Source organism: Schistocerca gregaria, chromosome 2 (assembly GCF_023897955.1).
Source record: "Schistocerca gregaria isolate iqSchGreg1 chromosome 2, iqSchGreg1.2, whole genome shotgun sequence".
NCBI lineage: Eukaryota > Metazoa > Arthropoda > Insecta > Orthoptera > Acrididae > Schistocerca > Schistocerca gregaria.
This window is the reverse complement of record NC_064921.1, coordinates 519,125,148-519,147,301: the sequence shown is the minus strand read 5'-3', so window position 1 is coordinate 519,147,301 and position 22,154 is coordinate 519,125,148. Positions and strand designations below refer to the sequence as shown.

The 22,154-nt window shown below is 37.5% G+C and overlaps 1 protein-coding gene across 5 annotated transcripts in view; it reads left to right on the top strand.

Moving 5' to 3' along the window:
• The window catches only part of LOC126329703 (phospholipid-transporting ATPase IF-like), a 613,381-nt gene that overhangs the window by 484,226 nt on the left and 107,001 nt on the right, over window positions 1-22,154 (top strand). For all 5 annotated transcript variants that reach the window (XM_049996202.1, XM_049996201.1, XM_049996200.1 and 2 more), the window contains 4 exons: window positions 3,951-4,103; window positions 4,721-5,363; window positions 11,692-11,773; window positions 16,227-16,327. In XM_049996202.1, coding sequence (XP_049852159.1) covers window positions 3,951-4,103; window positions 4,721-5,363; window positions 11,692-11,773; window positions 16,227-16,327 — 979 coding nt within the window. The remainder of the gene's footprint in view (window positions 1-3,950; window positions 4,104-4,720; window positions 5,364-11,691; window positions 11,774-16,226; window positions 16,328-22,154) is intronic.

Sequence of the window (22,154 nt, the reverse complement as noted above, 5' to 3'; positions counted from 1 at the left end):
TTCACCAGTTGGATAGAACTGGGCACAATGTCCCTCAGAAGGACATCCAGCTGCTCTATGAATCAATGACAAACCAAATAAATCATAATCATTATTATTTGGGCTGTGGTTTTTGCCAAAAGTTAAAAATAATTTATTTTGCAAATAATGGAAGCAGGAATGGTAACCACTCACGAACAATTGATAATTGCAAATAGAAAATTGAAGACATTGCTGAGCTTTTCATGCACAATGAAAAGAATACTAAAAATATATATGCTTTGGGACAAAGGCCTTTCTCAGATGTAGAACTTCCACAGTTTCACACAACAACAACTCATACATCCATGGTTACCACCTCCAGCAAGGCTCAACTGCATCTGACATGAGCAGCAATCTGGAGGTGGCACCGGGTTGTGCTGGAGGGGAGAGGGAGGAGAGAAGTAGGAGAGGAAAGGACTTCTAGGTGAGCTGCATTGGCAGGAAAGAAGGAGTGTATACACGACACCTATGTTTACTGTCAAAAGTATGATCAAATGGGGTATCAAGTGGATAACGTGACTGGACTGAGGACTTTTCGGTCGGGAGGATGCACCATGTTATCTCAGATGGAGAGTCATCATCAGATGTAGAAGGTATTCCCCAGGGAAGTGTGTTGGGGCACTTGCTGTTCATCTTGTGCATTAATGTCCTTGCTGACAATGTTAATATTAATCTCTAATTTTTTGCAAAAAAGGTTCAGTTATCTGTAATGAAGTTCTGCCTGAAAGAAGCTGCATAAATATCCAGTCAGATCTTCATAAGATTACAAATTAGTGCAAAGACTGGTAGCTTGTTTTAAATGTGCAGAAATGTCCAGTTGTGTACTTCACAAAATGAAAAAAACTAGTATCCTATGAGTATAATGTTAATGTATAATATTAATGAGTCACAATTGGAACTGGCCAACTCTTACAAATACCTAAGTGTAACACTTTGTAAGGATATGAAATGGAAATGATCACAAAGACTCAGCTGTGAGGGAAGCAGGTGGTAGACTTCAGTTTATTGGCAGAACACTTTTCAAGTGCAATCAGTCTACAAAGGAGATTGCTTACAAATCATGTGTTCGATTCAGTCTAAAATACTGCTCAAGTGTGTAAACACTTACCAAATTGGACTAACAGTGGATATTGAATGTATATGGAGAAGGGCAGCATGAATGACAGAGATGTTGAAGAAACTGAATTGCCAGACTCTTGAAGAAAGACAGAAAGTATCCTGAGAAAGTCTACTAACAAGTTTTGAGAACCAGCTTTAAATTATGTCTCTAGGAATACACTAAAACCCCCTATGTATTGCTCACATAGGTATCATGAGGACAAGAGTAAAATATTTACAGCAAACACAGAGGTATTCACATGATCATCCTTCCCACACTCCATAAGTGAACTGAGTGGGAATAAACCTTAATAACTGGTACAATGGGATGTACCCTCTACGATCCACTTCACAGTGGTTTGCAGAGTGTAGATGTAGACATAGCTGTAATGACTAACTTATTAGTTTTCTTGGCTGATCTTTCCTTTGATACTACAAATATTACAAGCAATGTCAGCCAGACATCATGCTAAGGTCTTTAATAAAATCTGGGTACTTTTCCATTTAAATCACAGTACAACTACCCTCTTTAAGATTTCTTTATTTAGAGTAAAAGTAAAAATTGTAAGTTTTGTGCACCAGTTCTACCACTACATAGTTAAGAAAACTGTGTATAGTAAAGTGAGGTTAAATATCTTATAGGTTAACTGAATCACTGTATTAAAAATGAACAAGTAGAGAAGTTTTAGTCATTAGAAAATTTATTTATCCTTACTTCTCAGCCAATCACCACCTCCTCTGATGTCTTGGCAGATGAAATAGGTAACTGCTGTGTTATTAACCATAGCTGAACTAAAAAGATTTGAAATTAATTATTTGGTCTTTTGTTTTCATTTTTCTTTGCATATGTCTGTTAAAAATATTAAATTAAACAGAAGGTCAGCATTGGCCGTAATATTGATGTTTTATTGATAGCAGAATCAATTTTTGATCACATAGTGATCATCTTCATTGCTGTGGTGTACAAATTAAACACAGACACTAATATCAAGTTATCAATAACCGACACTGACCTTCCTTTTAATTTAACATATATGGTTGTTGTGCACACAGCAATCCATGGAGTCGCGAATCAATGTTAAAAATATATCTTTAAAGGTTTAATTGCATACCTCATTTTTAAATGTTATTTTGGTTTGGGTTTAGCTGTTGCAAACTATATTTCACTATTGAAAATGGTCAGTGGTTCAGCTAACCTCTGTAAAATATGTCTTGTACATACTCTTATATTCACTGTTATATGAGGTCTATCCAAAAAATTCCAGAACTTTATCCACAAAATTTTTCTACAATTTCCTTTTTTCTTATTGTGCATGGTCTCATTTGAAATACTCTCCTTCACAATTGATACACTGCTCCCAATGCTGTTCCCCATTGTGGAAGCAGTTGCGGTACACCTCTTGCTGGATCATGCAAGGCACCTTCTGTGAATTTTCTTTTATTTCATCTTTTGTTGCGAATTTTTGTCTGTTCAACGGGATTTTCAAATTTGCAAATAAAAAGCTCTGTAGGGGCCAGGTCCGGAGAGTATGGAGGATGAGGGAGCTCTATGATTTCGTTTTTTGTGCAGTAGTCATGCACCAACAGGGATGAATGTGCGGATGTGTTATTGTGATGCAAGAGCCATGAATTGTCTCTCCACATTTCAGCCCATTTCCTTCCCACATTGTCTCGCAGTTGCCACAACACATCCCGATATTACCACTGATTAACAGTTTGTCTCTGTGGCACGATTTCATGATGAACTAGTCCTTCAAAGTCAAAGAAAACTTTCAGCAGGGCTTTGACATTTGACATGACGTGATGAGCTATTTTTGGTCTTGGAGAACCTTTCCGGACCCATTGTGAAGACCGAATCTTGGTCTCAACATCATAACCATAGACCCATGTTTCATTAATAGTTATGATTCTTGTAAGGAACATCTCATTCTCATTTGTGTGATCCAAAAGTTCTTCACAGGTTACGAGGCAAAGGTCTGTTTGGTCTTGACTCATCAACCGGTGATGAACTCGTCAGCAACTTGGTGCATTCCAAGGTACTGTGTCAGTGTTTCATGACATGACCAAACTCAAATGTTACATTCTTATGCAATCTCTTGGGCAGCCAGTCTTCAATTGGCATACACAATTTCGTTGACATTTCTGTCAAGAGCGTCTCTGGTAGATGTTGAAGGACATCCTGAATGAGGGTTATTTTTAACTTCCGTCTCGCCATTTTTCATAACACTAAGTATGGCTTAACCACTCAACACTGTAGGCTTTCTGCATCATTTGGTGTGTCTATGTAAAGGTTTTCCTAAGTTTCATACAAAATTTAATGCAGATACATTGCTCATCTAACACTGCAAAATTCGCAAACTGTGCAACACAACATTCTACTCAATACGACACTGAGCAGTAACTAAAAGATGTACAACAATGAAACTTCTGGCTGTTACACATTTAACACAGGTATGTGCAGGGATGCCAACTGCATTTCACTCAAGCACACCATTGGCATGAAATAACGAATGTCTCGGAATTTTTTGAACAGACATTGTATGCTGATAGAATCATTACTGAGCATAATGATTATGTGTACTGTGAACTGCAGCATTCATAATGCTAAGAATAAGACAGTCAGTCATTCAAGTTATCCACTAGAATGCTGAAAGATGCAGACAGTCAACATATCCATAAAATAGTTTGTGGAAAGATTAGAAACAAACATGAGGTTTTTTTTTTTTTTTTTTTTTTTTGTGGTTATACTCTCATTCTACAGCAGTTAACATAATTAAGAATAAAATATATTGGATTTTCTGTCATTCTGGTTCTCCTTTCTCATTTTTCAGAAAGTGAAGGCAAAATTGTTATGTGTTGGTGATCTGATAAGGATTGAAAATGACAGTGATATTCCATGTGATATGGTGCTTTTATCCTCTAGTCAGAAAGATGGGAAATGTTTTGTTACCACTGCAAACCTTGATGGTGAAACTAACCTTAAGGTATGTAATACATGACTATTCATAATACTTTTTATTGTTTTAGACTACTTTTTATTGATGTAAAATAAAATTTTATATGTAGTTCCATAAAGATATAAAAAAATACTATACAGCTAAATACAAAAGCTACTGCAGTTCTAATTTTGTTGTATAATGATGTTGTCATAGCTACAGAACTCTGATGTACTTAATATTAATGGGTGGTTAAATAACTAGCAGTTGTTACAATTGTTACATCTAAATTTCTGCATACTGGTTGCTGTCTTACAGCTTTTGTGTCAAACTGCTTCTCTGAAATTATCTAACTAGTGTTGAGTTCTGGAGTTGTTTTGTATTGTACAGTTATGTACTAATAGTTAATGGTACTTTACAACACAAACTTTGACTCATTAATGGTGAACATTTCTTTATGACATCGTTTCTTTCTTGTAATGTGAATTTCGCATGATGAAAATGTGAAAATCAGGAGCTGGTGACAATTTCAGAAATTGTATGTTATCATGGAAATGGTGAGGTACTAAGATTTGCAAGAATTTGTCTCATACAAGATGTTTTCTTAGTAATAATAGTACTAACATGAACATGATAACACTGAATGATTACTTCCTATGTTTCAGACACTCCTGTGTCCCAAACTGCTTCGTTATTTCTCACAGCCAGAACAGTTAGCAACACTCCATGCATTAATAGAATGTGAACAGCCAACACCTGATCTGTACAAATTTTATGGAAAAATTGAAGTGTTTCCTGATGAAGCTGTCCAGCTAAATGGAGAAATACCTCTTGGACGAACCAGTCTTATGACAATCAAATCAAGTGATTCAGACCAAGATTCAAATTTGTTAAGGAGTTCTTCATCTCGTGTTAATGGTGATGTTCCTATAGGTCGAAATAGTGTTGTGAGTTTTAGAGCAAGTCAGATCAGTACCGATGCACCAGTGAATAGGAATTCTGTGATTAAAGTGAATAGTGATGCTAGCATTAGAACCAGTTCACTGAGCTTCAGAACATGTCACATGGCAGAAGACTCAGTGTCAAGGGATTCCACTTCATTAAGGAATGGCTTGAAAAGAAATTCTTCAGCAACACAATTTGAAGAATGTGACAATGCAGGTAGTAGCAAGAGGGTGACAATGAGGAGAAACAGTGTCCAGAGCGTAAGTTCTGTGAGACGACATTCAGTTAGCTTGTCTGCACCACTGGGACCAGAAAACATACTTCTTAGAGGCACAAGACTCAAGAACACAGATTACATATATGGTGAGTTATGAAATTTTCTTCATTTGTAAATCTTTTCTAGTTTTGCATTAGTACATGTAAATCCTTTATTTCCTTCAAGTGCTTATTTCCTAGTTACAGTAGATGAATGAACATCAATAAATACAAAAACTATTTTAAGAATTGCATTGGCATCTAGTTTATTGCACAGACTGCTTATACCATAGCTCTTGTGAAGATCTCAAGTTGTTTTGTGTTATCTGCACGTAATTGAGACAACATTCATTATGAGGAGTGGATAAAATTTTATCAAAATCTCAGTATAAGAATCTCTGACTCAAAACTTTTTTTCTGATTTACCTGTGGCACAATGACAGTAAGTAACAGTAAAGTTTTCAGTAATCCAAAGTCTCATTTGAATACCACAATACTTCACTAGGTATTGTCTCAATGAAAGTGATGTGCCATCACCTTCCTCCAACATTTGAACTGGCATGCTCAGCCAGTTATAGAGCAATATACAGTTTAATGTGGACACCAAACTTTTGTATCCAACAGTGATTTAGATTTCCTGCCTAGCACGGACGTGTACATGTCAGAGGTACTATGGCTGCAACTAGCAGCTGCGGGCAGCACTCATAAGGGGAGCCACTGCTGAGATATGCACATTATGTGGCACCACCCATCAGTGACTGTTTGACACTGAGCCTGTGGCCCAAGATCACAGCATGGCTCATTGCTTGTTGTACTTTGTAGCTGTTTGTATCACGCCCTTGCATAGCTAGCATTGTTGTATTTTTATGTCACTTTTGCTACATCCCACACTTGTTAGTGATTTGTTCACTTCATGAATTCAGACTATTGAGGATTTACAGGAATATATGTTTGATTACCTGTGGTTTGGTGTACCCCCTCAGAGCAAGTGACAATAAAGCGTCTACTTACTCCATGTAGGATAGAAAACAAATCACAGAACAACTGGTCTTTTTCAGAGTAATAAATCTCTGTCAGAGATAAAATAAGTGAAAAGTGACATAAATATCCAACTTTGTTTTCCTGTTGTATTATGACATCTCTGGATGTGATGTGTCACCAGGAAATATCTCATTGTTGTGGTTTTACATTGACTTTTCATTATATGGGACCTTCCAGATTTCCAGTGAGGAGAAATTGTCAATGGTGAATCTGTATTAAGTGTTTGGCAGCATAGGCCTAGTACAAAATTCTTTCTTTGTCTGCTAATACAGTAATAAAAAGAAAGCCTGGACTATTAAGCAGAGGCAGAACTATAGGGCAGAGGCAGATGGGTATTAAAGATAATTATTACATCTAATAAGAAGACATTTGTCAAGAAAGGGCCAGTACAAGATTTATGGTAGGATTGGTAACATCGACCCTTTTGTGAAGCAGGTAAATTCATGTGGGGTCAGGGGCACAAAACCTGGAGTATCAAAGAATGTGTTTATTTTTACACCATTACCTGTTGTAGAATGTATATCTGTATTGAGATCATAATGGGAAGTATTAGTCTGTAGTTACTTCTACCAACTGTGAAACATAATGGAGGCACTGCAATGACTGTTGACACTCATATAATTATTTGGGAAGTTGAATGGTAATACTAAACAGATGATTAATTTATAAGACCCATGAAAGCATTTTAGTTGATCATGTTTGTACAGTAACACACATTGTTCCCAGCAAATCATTGCATTTGATCCAGTTGAGAATGAAATAATGAGTTTTGACAGGTCTCCACAATCATTAGTGCGTAATTGTGGTGTGTATTGGAAAAACAGATATATATATATTTTACCCATCATCTAGCAAGACGAGCCTCAAGAAAATAGAACTGTTTATTTGCAATGAATAGTATAAACTTGGTAGCCATTGTTGACATGAATTAATTCTCAATAGGATTCAGGGAGTTTTGTTTCACAAGTTGGACTACAGTGCATTTTGTTAGTATCCATGTTATTTTGTCCAAAACCAGTGTATTGTCTTTGTCAGTGTATGAAATTGAGGAAGATCTCACATTACTTCCAATGAACATTAGTGATCTCCTCAAGGAAGAGTCTCCAAAAATGTAATGATGCCCAGTACTGGTATGCTAGTATTACCTGAAAAGGTGCCAACAAATCATGTCTCCTCTCTCTCTCTCTCTCTCTCTCACACACACACACACACACACACACACACACACACACACACACACATTCTTTGTTTTTCAAACTTCTTCATTGACAGAAGGATAAAGAAAAGAAGAATAAAGGCTAAGAAGTACAGATACAGTGTGTAAACTCTTAGGTGGCAGACCTCTCCCTAGTCCTGCATCGGTAGAAGTCAGCAAACATCGGGAGGCTTTGGTAGGCACGCAGTTTCGACTGCTGCCAATATTACGTAGCTGACTGTGTTGTACAAGGTAGTCATTGTCGTCTGCTTCATTATTGTTTTGCGCTGTACAGTTCTGCGTGTTTTTATTGTGCAGTTGTGCCAAACATTATCAAAATGAGTGAAGAGGCAGTTGGTGGCCCATCTCGGGAGTCGCCAACAACCCCTACCGCTAGGCCTACAGTTAGAAGGAAACCCGTATTACGTAGCGATGCTCGCAAAATTATATTGCGTGTGATTGAATGCTGAGAAAGGGAAACGGAGCAGAGAAAATTGCTTCACCCCATTTACAAATCTTCAGTGAGAGCTGCTACATACACAGACGAAGCATGCATAGCATTGGAAGATTCAAACAGTTTTCCAAGAATCATCTTGGTGTATCACCACAAACGCCTGGCAAGAAAAGGTGAGTTTCCATTTCAGATATTTTGTTCGTGATCACTTTGAAGGAGCACCCTATTTCGTCCGAATTACCCTATATTTCATTTTTCCTTGCTACTGTATTGCAATCAGATGAATGGACCAACCACCACCACTATATATATACCAAGCGGGAAAGCGCCGGCAGACAGGCACAATGAACAAAACACACAAACACACACACAGAATTACTAGCTTTCGCAACCGATGGTTGCTTCTTCAGGAAGGAGAGGGAAAGACGAAAGGATGTGGGTTTTAAGGGAGAGGGTAAGAGAGGGCAAGGAGTCATTCCAATCCCGGGAGCGGAAAGACTTCCCTTAGGGGAAAAAAAGGACAGGTGTACACTCGCGCACACACACACACACACATACACACACACATATCCATCCGCACATACACAGACACAAGCAGACAAATTTGCTTGTGTCTGTGTATGTGCCAATGGATATGTGTGTGTGTGTGTGTGTGTGTGTGTGTGTGTGTGTGTGTGTGTGTGTGTGTGTGTGTGTGTGCACGAGTGTACACCTGTCTTTTTTTCCCCTACGGAAGTCTTTCCGCTCCCGGGATTGGAATGACTCCTTACCCTCTCCCTTAAAACCTACATCCTTTCGTCTTTCCCTCTCCTTCCTGAAGAAGCAACCATCGGTTGCGAAAGCTAGTAATTCTGTGTGTGTGTTTCTGTGTTTTGTTCATTGTGCCTGTCTGCCGGCGCTTTCCCGCTTGGTAAGTCTTGGAATCTTTGTTTTTAATGTATTTTTCACATGTGGAAGTTTCTTTCTATAGATAGATAGATAGATTTTAATGTACATGACAATTTCAGTTTCGTTTACGAACAATAAACATGACGCGCAATTAGTAGTGCCTTGTCCCCCCCCTTCCCCCCAACGGCTCCGCTCCCCTTGCCAGCCGATGCTTGCTTCCTCCTCTCCCCATGCTCCCCTCACAACTCTGCCGTCTTACAGTTAAAGGGCGAAGGAAGGGTTCATCCAAGCCCAGCCTCAGAAAGGGCACAAATTGTTAAAAGTTATTCGAATTAATACTGGATCAACAGTTTTATTGTTGTCATATTTGAAACTGTAGTAGTTAGGAGCTAGATAAATAAGACAAAATGGCAAATATTTTGAAATAATTGATTTTTTCTTGTATGTTAACATATGAATGAAGGTGAATAGTTTTATAAACGTAGCTGCACATCCGTGTGCGTGTGTGTGTGTGTGTGTGTGTGTGTGTGTGTGTGTGTGTGTGTGTGAGAGAGAGAGAGAGAGAGAGAGAGAGAATATCTGTCAGCTATGAAGAAGGTCACTGTCCTCAAGATTAATTAATTAATAAATTTTGCAGTTTTAGTTGTGCAAATTGGGATCAGGTACAGGTTTTGCATTGTCAGTTTGAAAGTAATAATCACATATGCAATTTAATTATCATAGATATTACACTAATGTCTACTTCCAGTTTTTTGTATCTAGTATGTATTCACTAACTGAATTGAAGGGGTTTTCTACAACCAATGATTTTATTGTATCTTATGACTTTCAATACTTTTCTAAGTGACTGTCATCATTCAACACCTCAGCTCATTGTTTGTACTCTATCCAATCCAGAAAAAAATTAATGGCGAATGATTTTTTTTCCCAATTTATGTTCATAACACACTCCACTTTCAACATGGATTCTCCAAATGTATTGGTGAATTTTTCTAATATTCAGTCTTCAGTGAATTGTACAGTCACTTGTTTCTTGTTCTCTATATGTTTATAAATTCCAATTTTTTGTGATTACATATACCAACAATATAGTAACATTTAGTAAATTTTGATTTATAACAACCTAATGCTAATCATTTGTCTTAACTGCTGATGAAAATATGTTGTGTTATACACTGATTTATAACTGTATTTGCTTTACAGCACTTTTGCTTTTGTAAACAGAGCAAAATTGCTGTAAAGCAACTTTATAGACATGTATAAATCAGTAAACAAAAATGTTGTGATGTTGTACCTTATTGATTCATTTGTCATTTGAATCAGAACTTAACATCAGAGTTGAGAACTATTAACCTTCTGATGTAGTTTAGAGACTGTTTAAATTCAGAGGCTAATTGAGTGTAACTATGTTTTGAAGAATAAAAGCAAAACGAGGATAATGGAATGTAGTCAAATTAAGTCATGTGATGCTGAGGGAATTAGATTAGGAAATGAGACACTGAAAGTAGTAAAGGAGTTTTGCTATTTGGGGAGCAAAATAACTGATGATGGTCGAAGTAGAGAGGATACAAAATGTAGACTGGCAATGGCAAGGAAAGTGTTTCTGAAGAAGAGAAATTTGTTAACATCGAGTATAGATTTAAGTGTCAGGAAGTCGTTTCTGAAAGTATTAGTATGGAGTGTAGCCATGTATGGAAGTGAAACATGGATGATAAATAGTTTGGACAAGAAGAGAATAGAAGCTTTCGAAATGTGGTGCTACAGAAGAATGTTGAAGATTAGATGGGTAGATCACATAACTAATGAGGAAGTATTGAATAGGATTGGGGAGAAGAGAAGTTTGTGGCACAACTCTACCAGAAGAAGGGATCGGTTGGTAGAACATGTTCTGAAGCATCAAGGGATCATCAATTTAGTATTGGAGGGCAGCGTGGAGGGTAAAAATCGTAGAGGGAGACCAAGAGATGACTACGCTAAGCAGATTCAGAAGGATGTAGGTTGCAGTAGGTACTGGGAGATGAAGAAGCTTGCACAGGATAGAGTAGCATGGAGAGCTGCATCAAACCAGTCTAAGGACTGAAGACCACAACAACATCAACATCTTTTGAAGCTGCCTGACCTGTGGCGTGACATTGACCTTAATGTGGCATAAAAGAGCATGTTGTTTAGTGAAATCATATTTCCTTTTGAAATCAAAGTTATAAATATCAAGCCCTTACTATATAACTTTACTGGTGGTATACAATATATGTTAGAGGACAGATTAATACTTTCCACTGAGGTACTGAGCTGTCCCCAGGAAAAATTTTGAATCCCCTAGCTTTTGGATGAAGCCCATTTCTAAAGCTTTTTAAAAAAGAAATAGTTGTTGAGGGGATAAATAAGGGAGAGCTCATGGAGAAGGAAGAGAACCCAGAGTAGAAGAAGGATATGGAGAGAGAGAGAGAGAATTGTTACAATGGATGTGGAAGGGTATAGAGGAAAAGTAACAGGGAGAATGAGTGGTTGTGTGGAAGCAGGAGGGAGGAGATGGCAAATGATGAGGAACCAAATACAGGTGGTGCACAAGAACTAGTGGAGATTGAGGCTAGGAGAATTGAGGGAGTAAAAGGTATATTTCAAGAAAAATTTTCACCTGCCCAGCTCTGTAAAATTGATATTAAGGAGTAAGGTGCCGGAGGTGAGGGAGAAGCCAAATGTCACAGGTTGTGAAGGAGCTATTAAGTTTTGTATCTTATTCTGTGCCAGTTAGGTTGCTGTCTGTCCACAATTTATTTCTGCATAATTCTAAACATAGTAATTTCTTATACTGCATTATACAAAGTGTCGTTAGGGTATTTTCCAATTACTTGTTTTAGGTTGTGCAGTCTACACTGGCCAAGAGACCAAACTTGCTCTGAACTCAAAGCTCACAAGCAACAAATTTTCTACTGTTGAAAGGTGAGTATCATTGACAACAGTACAGATAAAGTAGAGAGAAAAAGCAGACATAAGTGTAGAGAAAAAAAGCAGAAATAAACATAAACAATAAATAATTAATACAATCTTCATATTTTGAAAGAGCAGTCCCTTCTTTGATGAGATATAAAGAGCATGATGTAAAGAATAAATCAGGGCAGGCCCATTTGAGTTGTTGAATGTCATGTCCAAACTGAGTAACCTGCTTCCAGAAACCATGCAAAGTATCTCTTATAGTTTAATTCAGTTTCTCTGTGGAAGACAGCACATAGTTGATGTGTAGAGTAGAAAGTTCTTCTCAGATGCTAACAATTTAGTAAGTCATTGTTGACAATCAGTACTCATCATGTGTATTTCTAAGTCTATTTGACAGCCGTTCAGTGTCTTTGTTGTAATTGCATCAGTAATATGCCAATTTTTGTCATAACTCATTCTGGTCAAATGCTTTCCAGTTCTATGAAAAACTAAATGGCTGGAAAAGCTTGCTCCACATATTATGGAAATATATTGCAAGTGTATCTACACAGTTCACAAATGATTTACATTCAACCAACTTGAAGCCACATCAGGTCCCATGTCTTTTAGAGGAAAATTTTCTATGGTCCTGCTTAAGTTATTCTACTCAAGTTATCCTAGACTTCTATGTTGGTCTTGTTTTATTCAGTGTTACACACTCACAAATACCAAGTCAGTTGTTTATAATGAGCTGGTAAATGTTGTAAGTGTATTCTGAGAAATAACATACTGATCTGACCGAACAATGCACAGTTCACAGTCACATAGCCAAATACACTAAGTCTGGCAGCCCATTGTCATAACAGAGTATATTATTAAATCCTCTCATGTTGGAACTTAATGGAATTTAGCCATTTTTGGCGCCGCTGGGAACAAAATACATTGGTTTAGATTGAGAGAAAATAAGCCCTAACCAACAATGAACTGTGGAACAAACTGCTTGTAACTCTAAAACCTCTGGGAGAGATTGGTACTCTCATAAATGAAAAGCAAACAGATCTGGTAAAATCTTAATGTATTGTAGAGGCCCAGTGTTCTCCAATTTGGTAGGAATACATTTGTTACAGCAATTACATAAAGTGACAATTGCATTTATCAAAATTCACAGAGTCATACTACCACAAGTATTTCCGATCAACACAGCATTATCATCATGAATGAAACAGGTATTCACATATGAGTTTACAATTCTAAACTGCCACAGCATTGTTGTACTATGTAATGCTATGCTCTCTGCCACATGGGACTTAAGACAAAAATACCAGTGTAGTTTTGGAGCTGATAGCAATACGTAACACAATATACTCCAAGACACAAAATCATCTAAACGTGCCAACATGACCAAGAGGTCATCAGGGATGACATAGTTGCAACACAGAAGCAGTAAGTAACTAGATAGTCACATCATCTCACAAACTGACACATATTAGAGTGATGGTGTATCACATGGAATAAGCTTTGCTCATTATCTATCATCATCTAAAGTTGAGTAGATTGTCACAATCAGCTTACCAACACCAATCAAATATCCTACGTGGCTGTTCTTGATTGGATCTTGTTAACACGAGGTGACTGAAAACAATGGTGACTAAAAACTTAAAAGTGGAGCAGTCTGTTGCCATCTGTCTGAGTTCTTCCAACATCCAGTGTGTTCTTTTCTAACAGTGGGTCATCATTCCCGCTGGGCTGCTGTGAAGTCAGACAATCCAATTTAGGAATATTATTCCTTCGCATAATATAAGGGCCTAGCTCACTTGCTCCAGTGGAAACACTCTCAGAATAATAAGTTAAATAATTTCCTGTGCCTCCTAACTCTGGCAGTACATGATTTTATGGTGGAATATTTTTCCCTTTTGTGCTGGACTGCCTCATATGAATCCACTAGGTTGTAGTTGAGGGGTTGTCTGCCTCTATAAACTATGCTGTATTCTTATTTTTGACACTGCTAGTATTCTTACACCAGCCATTCTGACTTCCTAATGCCACACTCGGAATTCCCACCATGCTCACCTGCATATTTTCTTGGTACCTACTCACACCTGTTCAGCAATGACATCTCATTGCTGCTGATATCCGCCATCAATTCTGCTAATTACACTCAACCAAAATTCCAGTACATTGTGATTCCAGGCTCAGGTCACAATGCAGTTTTCACCAGTCTCAATTTAATGAATTCTTCCACCCATCTATGTAAGTTTCCACATATTCCCTTATCTTAATCTCTATTGCCATGACTCACTAGCATATCCGTCATTTACAATTTTATAAATTTTGTTAGTTCTCAGGTGGATAGAATATCACAACAATAACTTTTGCTAATATGAAATTGATAGTACTCAAGTGACTTAAGTTGCAGTGATGAATTTAAATACCAAACTCCACATACCCCTTTCATATTATATTATTGTTAGAATTTGGAGTTCATACAAAATTACTCATAATAGTTCTGTATATGTTTATATCATGTAGCACCAATGGCAACACATCTTGAATTTCCATCTCAGCTATAGATAAATCCAAAGTTTACTTTGTGTGGCTATGCATGTGTTTTACACTCATGAATCCAAAGATTTCACATTCATCCCATACCACTTTGCAGCTGCTATTCCTAAACTGACTTAAATCATCACTGTACTTGTGTGACACATCGTCAGGCAACAATCTTACAGTAGAGTAAGAAACATGGCAAAACTGAAATATATTTAAAGACGCTTGGTGTATCACTATGAAAGGAGAATGCTAGTGATGAAAACCTCAGAAGAGATAATACTCTGAATACCAACCAAAGAAAGTGGACTGACCCTGGCTCAAAAGCTAGTTAATACTATGTTTGTCAATGGCATGTATGTGCCACACGTCAGTCTGCTAAACGTGAGTGGTTGGCTTTTCGTTATTTTATGTGAGGTTCCCAAGACTACTGTTCCCTATGTCTCATTCAAATGTAATTATTACATAACTTCATAAGAATAAACTGCATTTCTTCAGCTAGTAAAACAGTTGTTTAAATGTGTAATTGTACCTGTGTGAAACAGCAGTGCAGAAAAACAGTTCTCAAATGGTTGTTTCAGTGAATAGAAAAGATTTAATACTCTATTTAAAATTCTTCTTGCTTCGTTGATATAATCAGGGCCTCAAACATTGTCTTCTTGTTGCCTAGGAAGTGGTGTTTAGGTGAAGGTTTGTAAGCATAAGTGAAGGTAGTTAGCCACATTTGCTTGTCATTGTGATTTATTTTCTATCCACAGATACTACACAATATAATTCATGCATTACATTTTTTGCACATTGCCAAAGAGAGCCTCCTTGCCAACTTCCACAGATTTCATAATAACCAACATCCTCCACTGAACAAGACTTTATCAAACTTCAGATGCATTTTCAATTGTAAATCACAGTCTCAATCAAAGAATTATACATGACACACTCTCTGTTCACTATACCAAGACAATACATACTATGCAGCTTCGAAAACAAAGACTCCAGCTCAAAACAAAGACTGCATTACATGAGATCAAAATTTAGACTGTCTCACTTGAGAATGAAACAAAGATTGCCCAACTTTTTATGTGTAGCCCATTGATATATTACAGCTTGGAGTTCTAGAATAATCCAGAAACAGTTAGTGATCAAAGTAACTTTTGTACATATTTTTCTGCATGCAAGAGTGAAAAGAGATGATTATATATTACTTAACAAACTTTTGAAACTGAGTTTTTATAAGATTTGCAGAGTATGTCACATTGTTGAATTGATAAACAATTTGTGTTTTCTTTTTCATGACTGGATTTTTATGAAAGATTACAACAGTTCTTGGTTTAATGGACAATAAAATGCTATGAGAAAATTTTGTAGCCAAAGTGTGAAATGTATGCCAATTATGATCAAATAAAATAAATGGAATTTGTAGGATAATTAAATTCTTTAAAGTCAGAGACAAATATAATGTCCCGAAGCATTACAAAAAACTTAGAAAAGAGTAAAGTTTAAATAAACATTTCTGTACAGGATATTGGAATGCAATGCACTGCATGCCTCTCCGAAGGAAGAGGCACTGCAGCGAGTACTGTGTTCGAGTCCCAGTCTAGCACAAATCTTCATTGCCATCATTTAATTATACAGCTAATGGTAGTCCATATTCAAAACTGTGAATACATTTCATGTCATAACTGTACTTAGTTAATCATAACTCATCTGAAATTTAAGCTTCTTAAGTGGCACAATAATCTGTGACCATTAACTAACGCATAACATACACATTCTGATTATAGTTTTAAATATATTTCATTCATAATGACAACCTTCTGGATGATTAGTATTTTATCTGAAACTACTTCAGCATGTCAGGAAATAGTCATTGAACACAGAGGAAACAAAATGAACAATTCAGAAAAATATAATTTGTCTGGTTTCTCATCTACAGATCGATTAATGGTTTCTTGCTGTTCTTCCTTGTGCTGCTCTTACTGGAAGTTTTTCTATGTCTGGGGCTCAAATATGGATTTGAGCTTGTTGGTGATTATGGTAAGTACTAGAAAAAATAACTGCCAGCAGTAATCATACAGTTGTTGTAAAATGATTGCAATCAAGTATATTTAACTTAAAAAATATTTGAACTCTTTTATGTATTTACTGTTAGTCAACAGACATATATGATTTTATTAACTGTCATTATTAATATTTAAATAATGAGGTGAGATAATGATGGACACATTAGACTGAAGCACAGTTTGAAGTTTTAGTTTGTTTCTTCCTCAAGCAGGTGGAGCTGAACTTTTACAATGTAGTATTTGCAGTTGTTTCATTTGCAGTTGTTTAATTGCATTATTCTGTTAAAGTGTTGTACCAAACACAGCTTTCATCCATTACTTTTAATTCTGACAAAAATTTCTTTTGCACAAGAAAATTAAAATATTACAAGATACTTTCATATTCATCAAGTAAAAAATGTTCGTGAAATCATTCGACAAATCACTGCCTTTCTATAGTCTCTGAGATAACTGTTCAACAAACAGAATTAGGTATTCAGTGAGTCAGTGAATGTGACTCTGAAATTTAAAAAGAAATTGTAACATAAGATACAGGGTGTTTCAAAAATGACCGGTATATTTGAAACGGCAATAAAAACTAAACGAGCAGCGATAGAAATACACCGTTTGTTGCAATATTCTTGGGACAACAGTACATTTTCAGGTGGACAAACTTTTGAAATTATGGTAGTTACAATTTTCAACAACAGATGGCGCTGCAAGTGATGTGAAAGATATAGAAGACAACACAGTCTGTGGGTGCGCCATTCTGTACGTCGTCTTTCTGATGTAAGCGTGTGCTGTTCACAACGTGCAAGTGTGCTGTGGACAACATGGTTTATTCCGTAGAACAAAGGATTTTTCTGGTGTTGGAATTCCACCGCCTAGAACACAGTGTTGTTGCAACAAGACAAAGTTTTCAACGGAGGTTTAATGTAACCAAAGGACTGAAAAGCGATACAATAAAGGATCTGTTTGAAAAATTTCAGCGGACTGGGAACGTGACGGATGAACATGCTGGAAAGGTAGGGCGACCGCGTACGGCAACCACAGAGGGCAACGCGCAGCTAGTGCAGCAGGTGATCCAACAGCGGCCTCAGGTTTCCGTTCGCTGTGTTGCAGCTGTGGTCCAAATGACGCCAACGTCCACGTATCGTCTCATGTGCCAGAGTTTACACCTCTATCCATACAAAATTCAAACGCGGCAACCCCTCAGCGCCACTACCATTGCTGCACGAGAGACATTCGCTAACGACATAGTGCACAGGATTGATGACGGCGATATGCATGTGGGCAGCATTTGGTTTACTGACGAAGTTAATTTTTACCTGGACGGCTTCGTCAATAAACAGAACTGGCGCACATGGGGAACCGAAAAGCCCCATGTTGCAGTCCCATCGTCCCTGCATCCTCAAAAAGTACTAGTCCGGGCCGCCATTTCTTCCAAAGGAATCATTGGCCCATTTTTCAGATCCGAAACGATTACTGCATCACGCTATCTGGACATTCTTCGTGAATTTGTGGCGGTACAAACTGCCTTAGATGATGCTGCGAACACCTTGTGGTTTATGCAAGATGGTGCCCAGCCACATCGCACGGCCGATGTCTTTAATTTCCTGAATGAACATTTCGATGATCGTGTGATTGCTTTGGGCTATCCGAAACATACAGTAGGTGGCGTGGATTGGCCTCCCTATTCGCCAGACGTGAACCCCTGTGACTTCTTTCTGTGGGGACACTTGAAAGACCAGGTGTACCGCCAGAATCCAGAAACAATTGAACAGCTGAAGCAGTACATCTCATCTGCATGTGAAGCCATTCCGCCAGACACGTTGTCAAAGGTTTCGGGTAATTTCATTCAGAGTCTACGCCATATTGTTGCTATGCATGGTGGATATGTTGAAAATATCGTACTATAGAGTTTCCCAAACTGCAGCGCCATCTGTTGTTGACAATTGTAACTACTGTAATTTCGAAAGTTTGTCTGCCTGAAAATGTACTGTTGTCCCAAGCATATTGCAACAAACAGTGTATTTCTATCGCTGCTCGTTTAGTTTGTATTGCCATTTCAAATATACCGGTCATTTTTTAAACACCCTGTATGAATTATATGTGAATTTATTCATTAATTGAGAATTTTACTGCCTATGTAATTCAGACTTCCACGAATCTGAAAAATGACAAGTGAGGCATTATTCCTGTAGTTGCGATATATCTTCTCATTAATATTGATAACAATTTAAAGAGTAGCATATTAAGTACAAAGCTGGGTATTTTGTAATGATAACAAATTGTGCATAATTATATGCAAACATATTTCACTTTTATTAGTGGTAATTGGATATGAAATTCATATTTTGCTGTCTATGCCAGTTTGTCAACTTCTATCTTGCTTCCTCAGATATTCCTCTCTATTTGAATATCCTCTCAATATTTAATTTAGCTCAAAACATTCCCTCTAATTTTTGCATTAGCATTTGTGACATTAAGTCACTCACTGAAATCTGTGATGCTGTTGCGATCTAACAAACTATATTCTAGACAAAAGATATCACTAGACTTTAAATGTTAAAAAACTGGATTCTTACAATTTGATGGATAGTAGGGCAGAGAAAAGTTGTGAAACACTGCAAAGAGAGTGAATAATACAAAAACACAAAGAATAAAGATAATTAATCACATTTAGTTGATGTTTTAAGCAGAATCAGACAGATAACCAAGATTTGGTCCTTGTAATTTGGTTTTCCAGCGATGTCTTCTGCAGAGCTAACTCACATAACAGCCAGATACAGCTGCAGTGTTTTGGGCTGTGGCTCAGTTGAGTGTGAGAAATTTTCTGAGGGTGAGTGAGTGAGAGGACCAAGGGGGAGAGGTGTAGAAAAGGCATATTAAGGTGCAGTGGAGGAAGTTTATCATTGACTCATGTGGCAAATAGAAGTGAGAAACAGATAAGACCAAATATTTCAGAGACTGTCTGGGTAACAGAATACCAGTTTGAAAGAGATATGATGGATTTTTCAAGGATATTTTTGAGGATATTGTGAATGGAAGTCAGTACCCTGATGGAGGATCTGGTTAAACTATCCCACTCGGGGCCGAATTTGGTAACTAGCAGGGTGCAGCTGGTTAGTGGAGATGATTGTTGCACTATAACTGTGTGTACATACTACTTGTGAGATCTGTTTGTGGAATAGGTTTGACTGGTAGCAAGTATCGATGAAGGCCTTATTAGATCATCAGCATATTGGACAAGGTACTGCCCATCCCTACAGACGGCTATACTACACTTGGAAAAATTTTCTGTTAAAAAAGCCATACAATGTGGATGGCACAGAGGCATTGAGGTAATTGGTTGATGTCCTTGGTATATGAAATTAGGCTGTGGACATTAGGTTAGAGGTGTGGGTCAACTAGGTTGTAAGAGAATGAGCCAGACAGTTGGCATGTACCTACAATCAGGTAACCACTGCAGTTTATTATCACATTGGTGGAGACTTTGTCTGCAAGGAGAATGATCAAGTTTGGATATGTTTTAAGACTGTGAATAGTTGCTCATTCCTCTGATAGAGAGCTTGTGTCCTTGGAAAGAGATGTAGGAAAGGAAGGAAACTGATGATGTAGGCCAGGAATTTCTGTAAATTTACCAGGGGTTATTTGAGTGGAAGTGACAGAGGGTCCCTGTTGGATCAACTTACATTATGAGGGAGGTGAAATTCTATGTTAACTTTGAATTGATTTTGGTCATAAGAGTCAGAAGGTCAGCAAAAATGTGTTAGATAGCAATAAAGTGGATGAAGAATAGTATGGCTTTGATGAAGGATATTATGGCTTTGACCATTCCAGCACGAGTGAATAATGTGTGGCTTTGTTGTAAACAGCTGAAACTTCTGCAGGGTTGAGGTTCTGGTAGATAGGTTAACAATGATGTTGTGAGTTTGGATTCTTTGTTTTGTTGGGTGTTGGGAGGGAGGTTCTGGGGATGTGGCAGATGGAAAAAGGATGTGGCAGGCGGAAAAGGCCATCAAGGTAACAGGGACAGATGGGGGAGGGGGCGGTCAGGATTAGGGGTTTATATTAAGCATTATATTGCAACTCGTGGACATGTAACAGAGAGGTGGATACTTGGATTCATTGTGCATTTTGGTTGAGGACTCTGGTTGTGGACTGGTTGTAAATTATTGATTGGTATTACAAGTCCAATTAGTATTTATCGAAGGACTATCAGAGATGAAGTTGTGTATGTGTGAATTTCACCAACAAATTTGTAGTTGTTAAAATGGAAAATAAAGACAATAGATTAGATAACTTTTTGAGGTTATATTTAGGAACGGTATCTTAGGGCAAGAGCAGAGGTTTATCCGCAATGCCAACCCTAAACAGCATAACTGTATCTTTCAAAAGTTTCAAATGGTGGGTGCAACACTGTATTATTTAGCTTGACACCTTTCCACATTTATTGTCATTCATATTTTTATGAAGATAAGCTTGTCTATAAGAATTCACGCAGGATATTTATTACAGGCTAGTAATTCTGCAACACAAAGGAGTATTTTGATAGTGACAACATAATTTTGGCACATTTTCACTCTACAATTCTGAAGGAGAAGTGACATATGTTTGTTTACATAGTAATTTCTTGTAAAAACTTCCCTCTTTTTATTACTTATCAACTTATCTGACAGGCGAAATACCCTCAGACTTCAAGAAGAATATAATATTTCCAATCCCAAAGAAAGCAGGTGCTGACAGATGTGAAAATTACCGAACTATCAGTTTAATAAGCCACGGCTGCAAAATACTAACACGAATTCTTTACAGACGAATGGAAAAACTGGTAGATGCAGACCTCGGGGAAGATCAGTTTGGATTACGTCGAAATGTTGGAACACGTGAGGCAATACTGACCTTACGACTTATCTTAGAAGAAAGATTAAGAAAAGGCAAACCTACATTTCTAGCATTTGTAGACTTAGAGAAAGCTTTTGACAATGTTGACTGGAATACTCTTTTTCAAATTCTAAAGGTGGCAGGGGTAAAATACAGGGAGCGAAAGGCTATTTATAATTTGTGCAGAAACCAGATGGCAGTAATAAGAGTCGAGGGGCATGAAAGGGAAGCAGTGGTTGGGAAAGGAGTGAGACAGGGTTGTAGCCTCTCCCCGATGTTATTCAATCTGTATATTGAGCAAGCAGTAAAGGAAACAAAAGAAAAATTTGGAGTAGGTATTAAAATTCATGGAGACGAAGTAAAAACTTTGAGGTTCGCCGATGACATTGTAATTCTGTCAGAGACGGCAAAGGACTTGGAAGAGCAGTTGAACGGAATGGACAGTGTCTTGAAAGGAGGATATAAGATGAACATTAACAAAAGCAAAACGAGGATAATGGAATGTAGTCAAATTAAATCGGGTGATGCTGAGGGAATTAGATTAGGAAATGAGACACTTAAAGTAGTAAAGGAGTTTTGCTATTTAGGAAGTAAAATAACTGATGATGGTCGAAGTAGAGAGGATATAAAATGTAGACTGGCAATGGCAAGGAAAGCGTTTCTGAAGAAGAGAAATTTGTTAACATCGAGTATAGATGTAAATGTCAGGAAGTCGTTTCTGAAAGTATTTGTCTGGAGTGCAGCCATGTATGGAAGTGAAACATGGACGATAACTAGTTTGGACAAGAAGAGAATAGAAGCTTTCGAATTGTGGTGCTACAGAAGAATACTGAAGATAAGGTGGATAGATCACGTAACTAATGAGGAGGTATTGAATAGGATTGGGGAGAAGAGAAGTTTGTGGCACAACTTGACTAGAAGAAGGGATCGGTTGG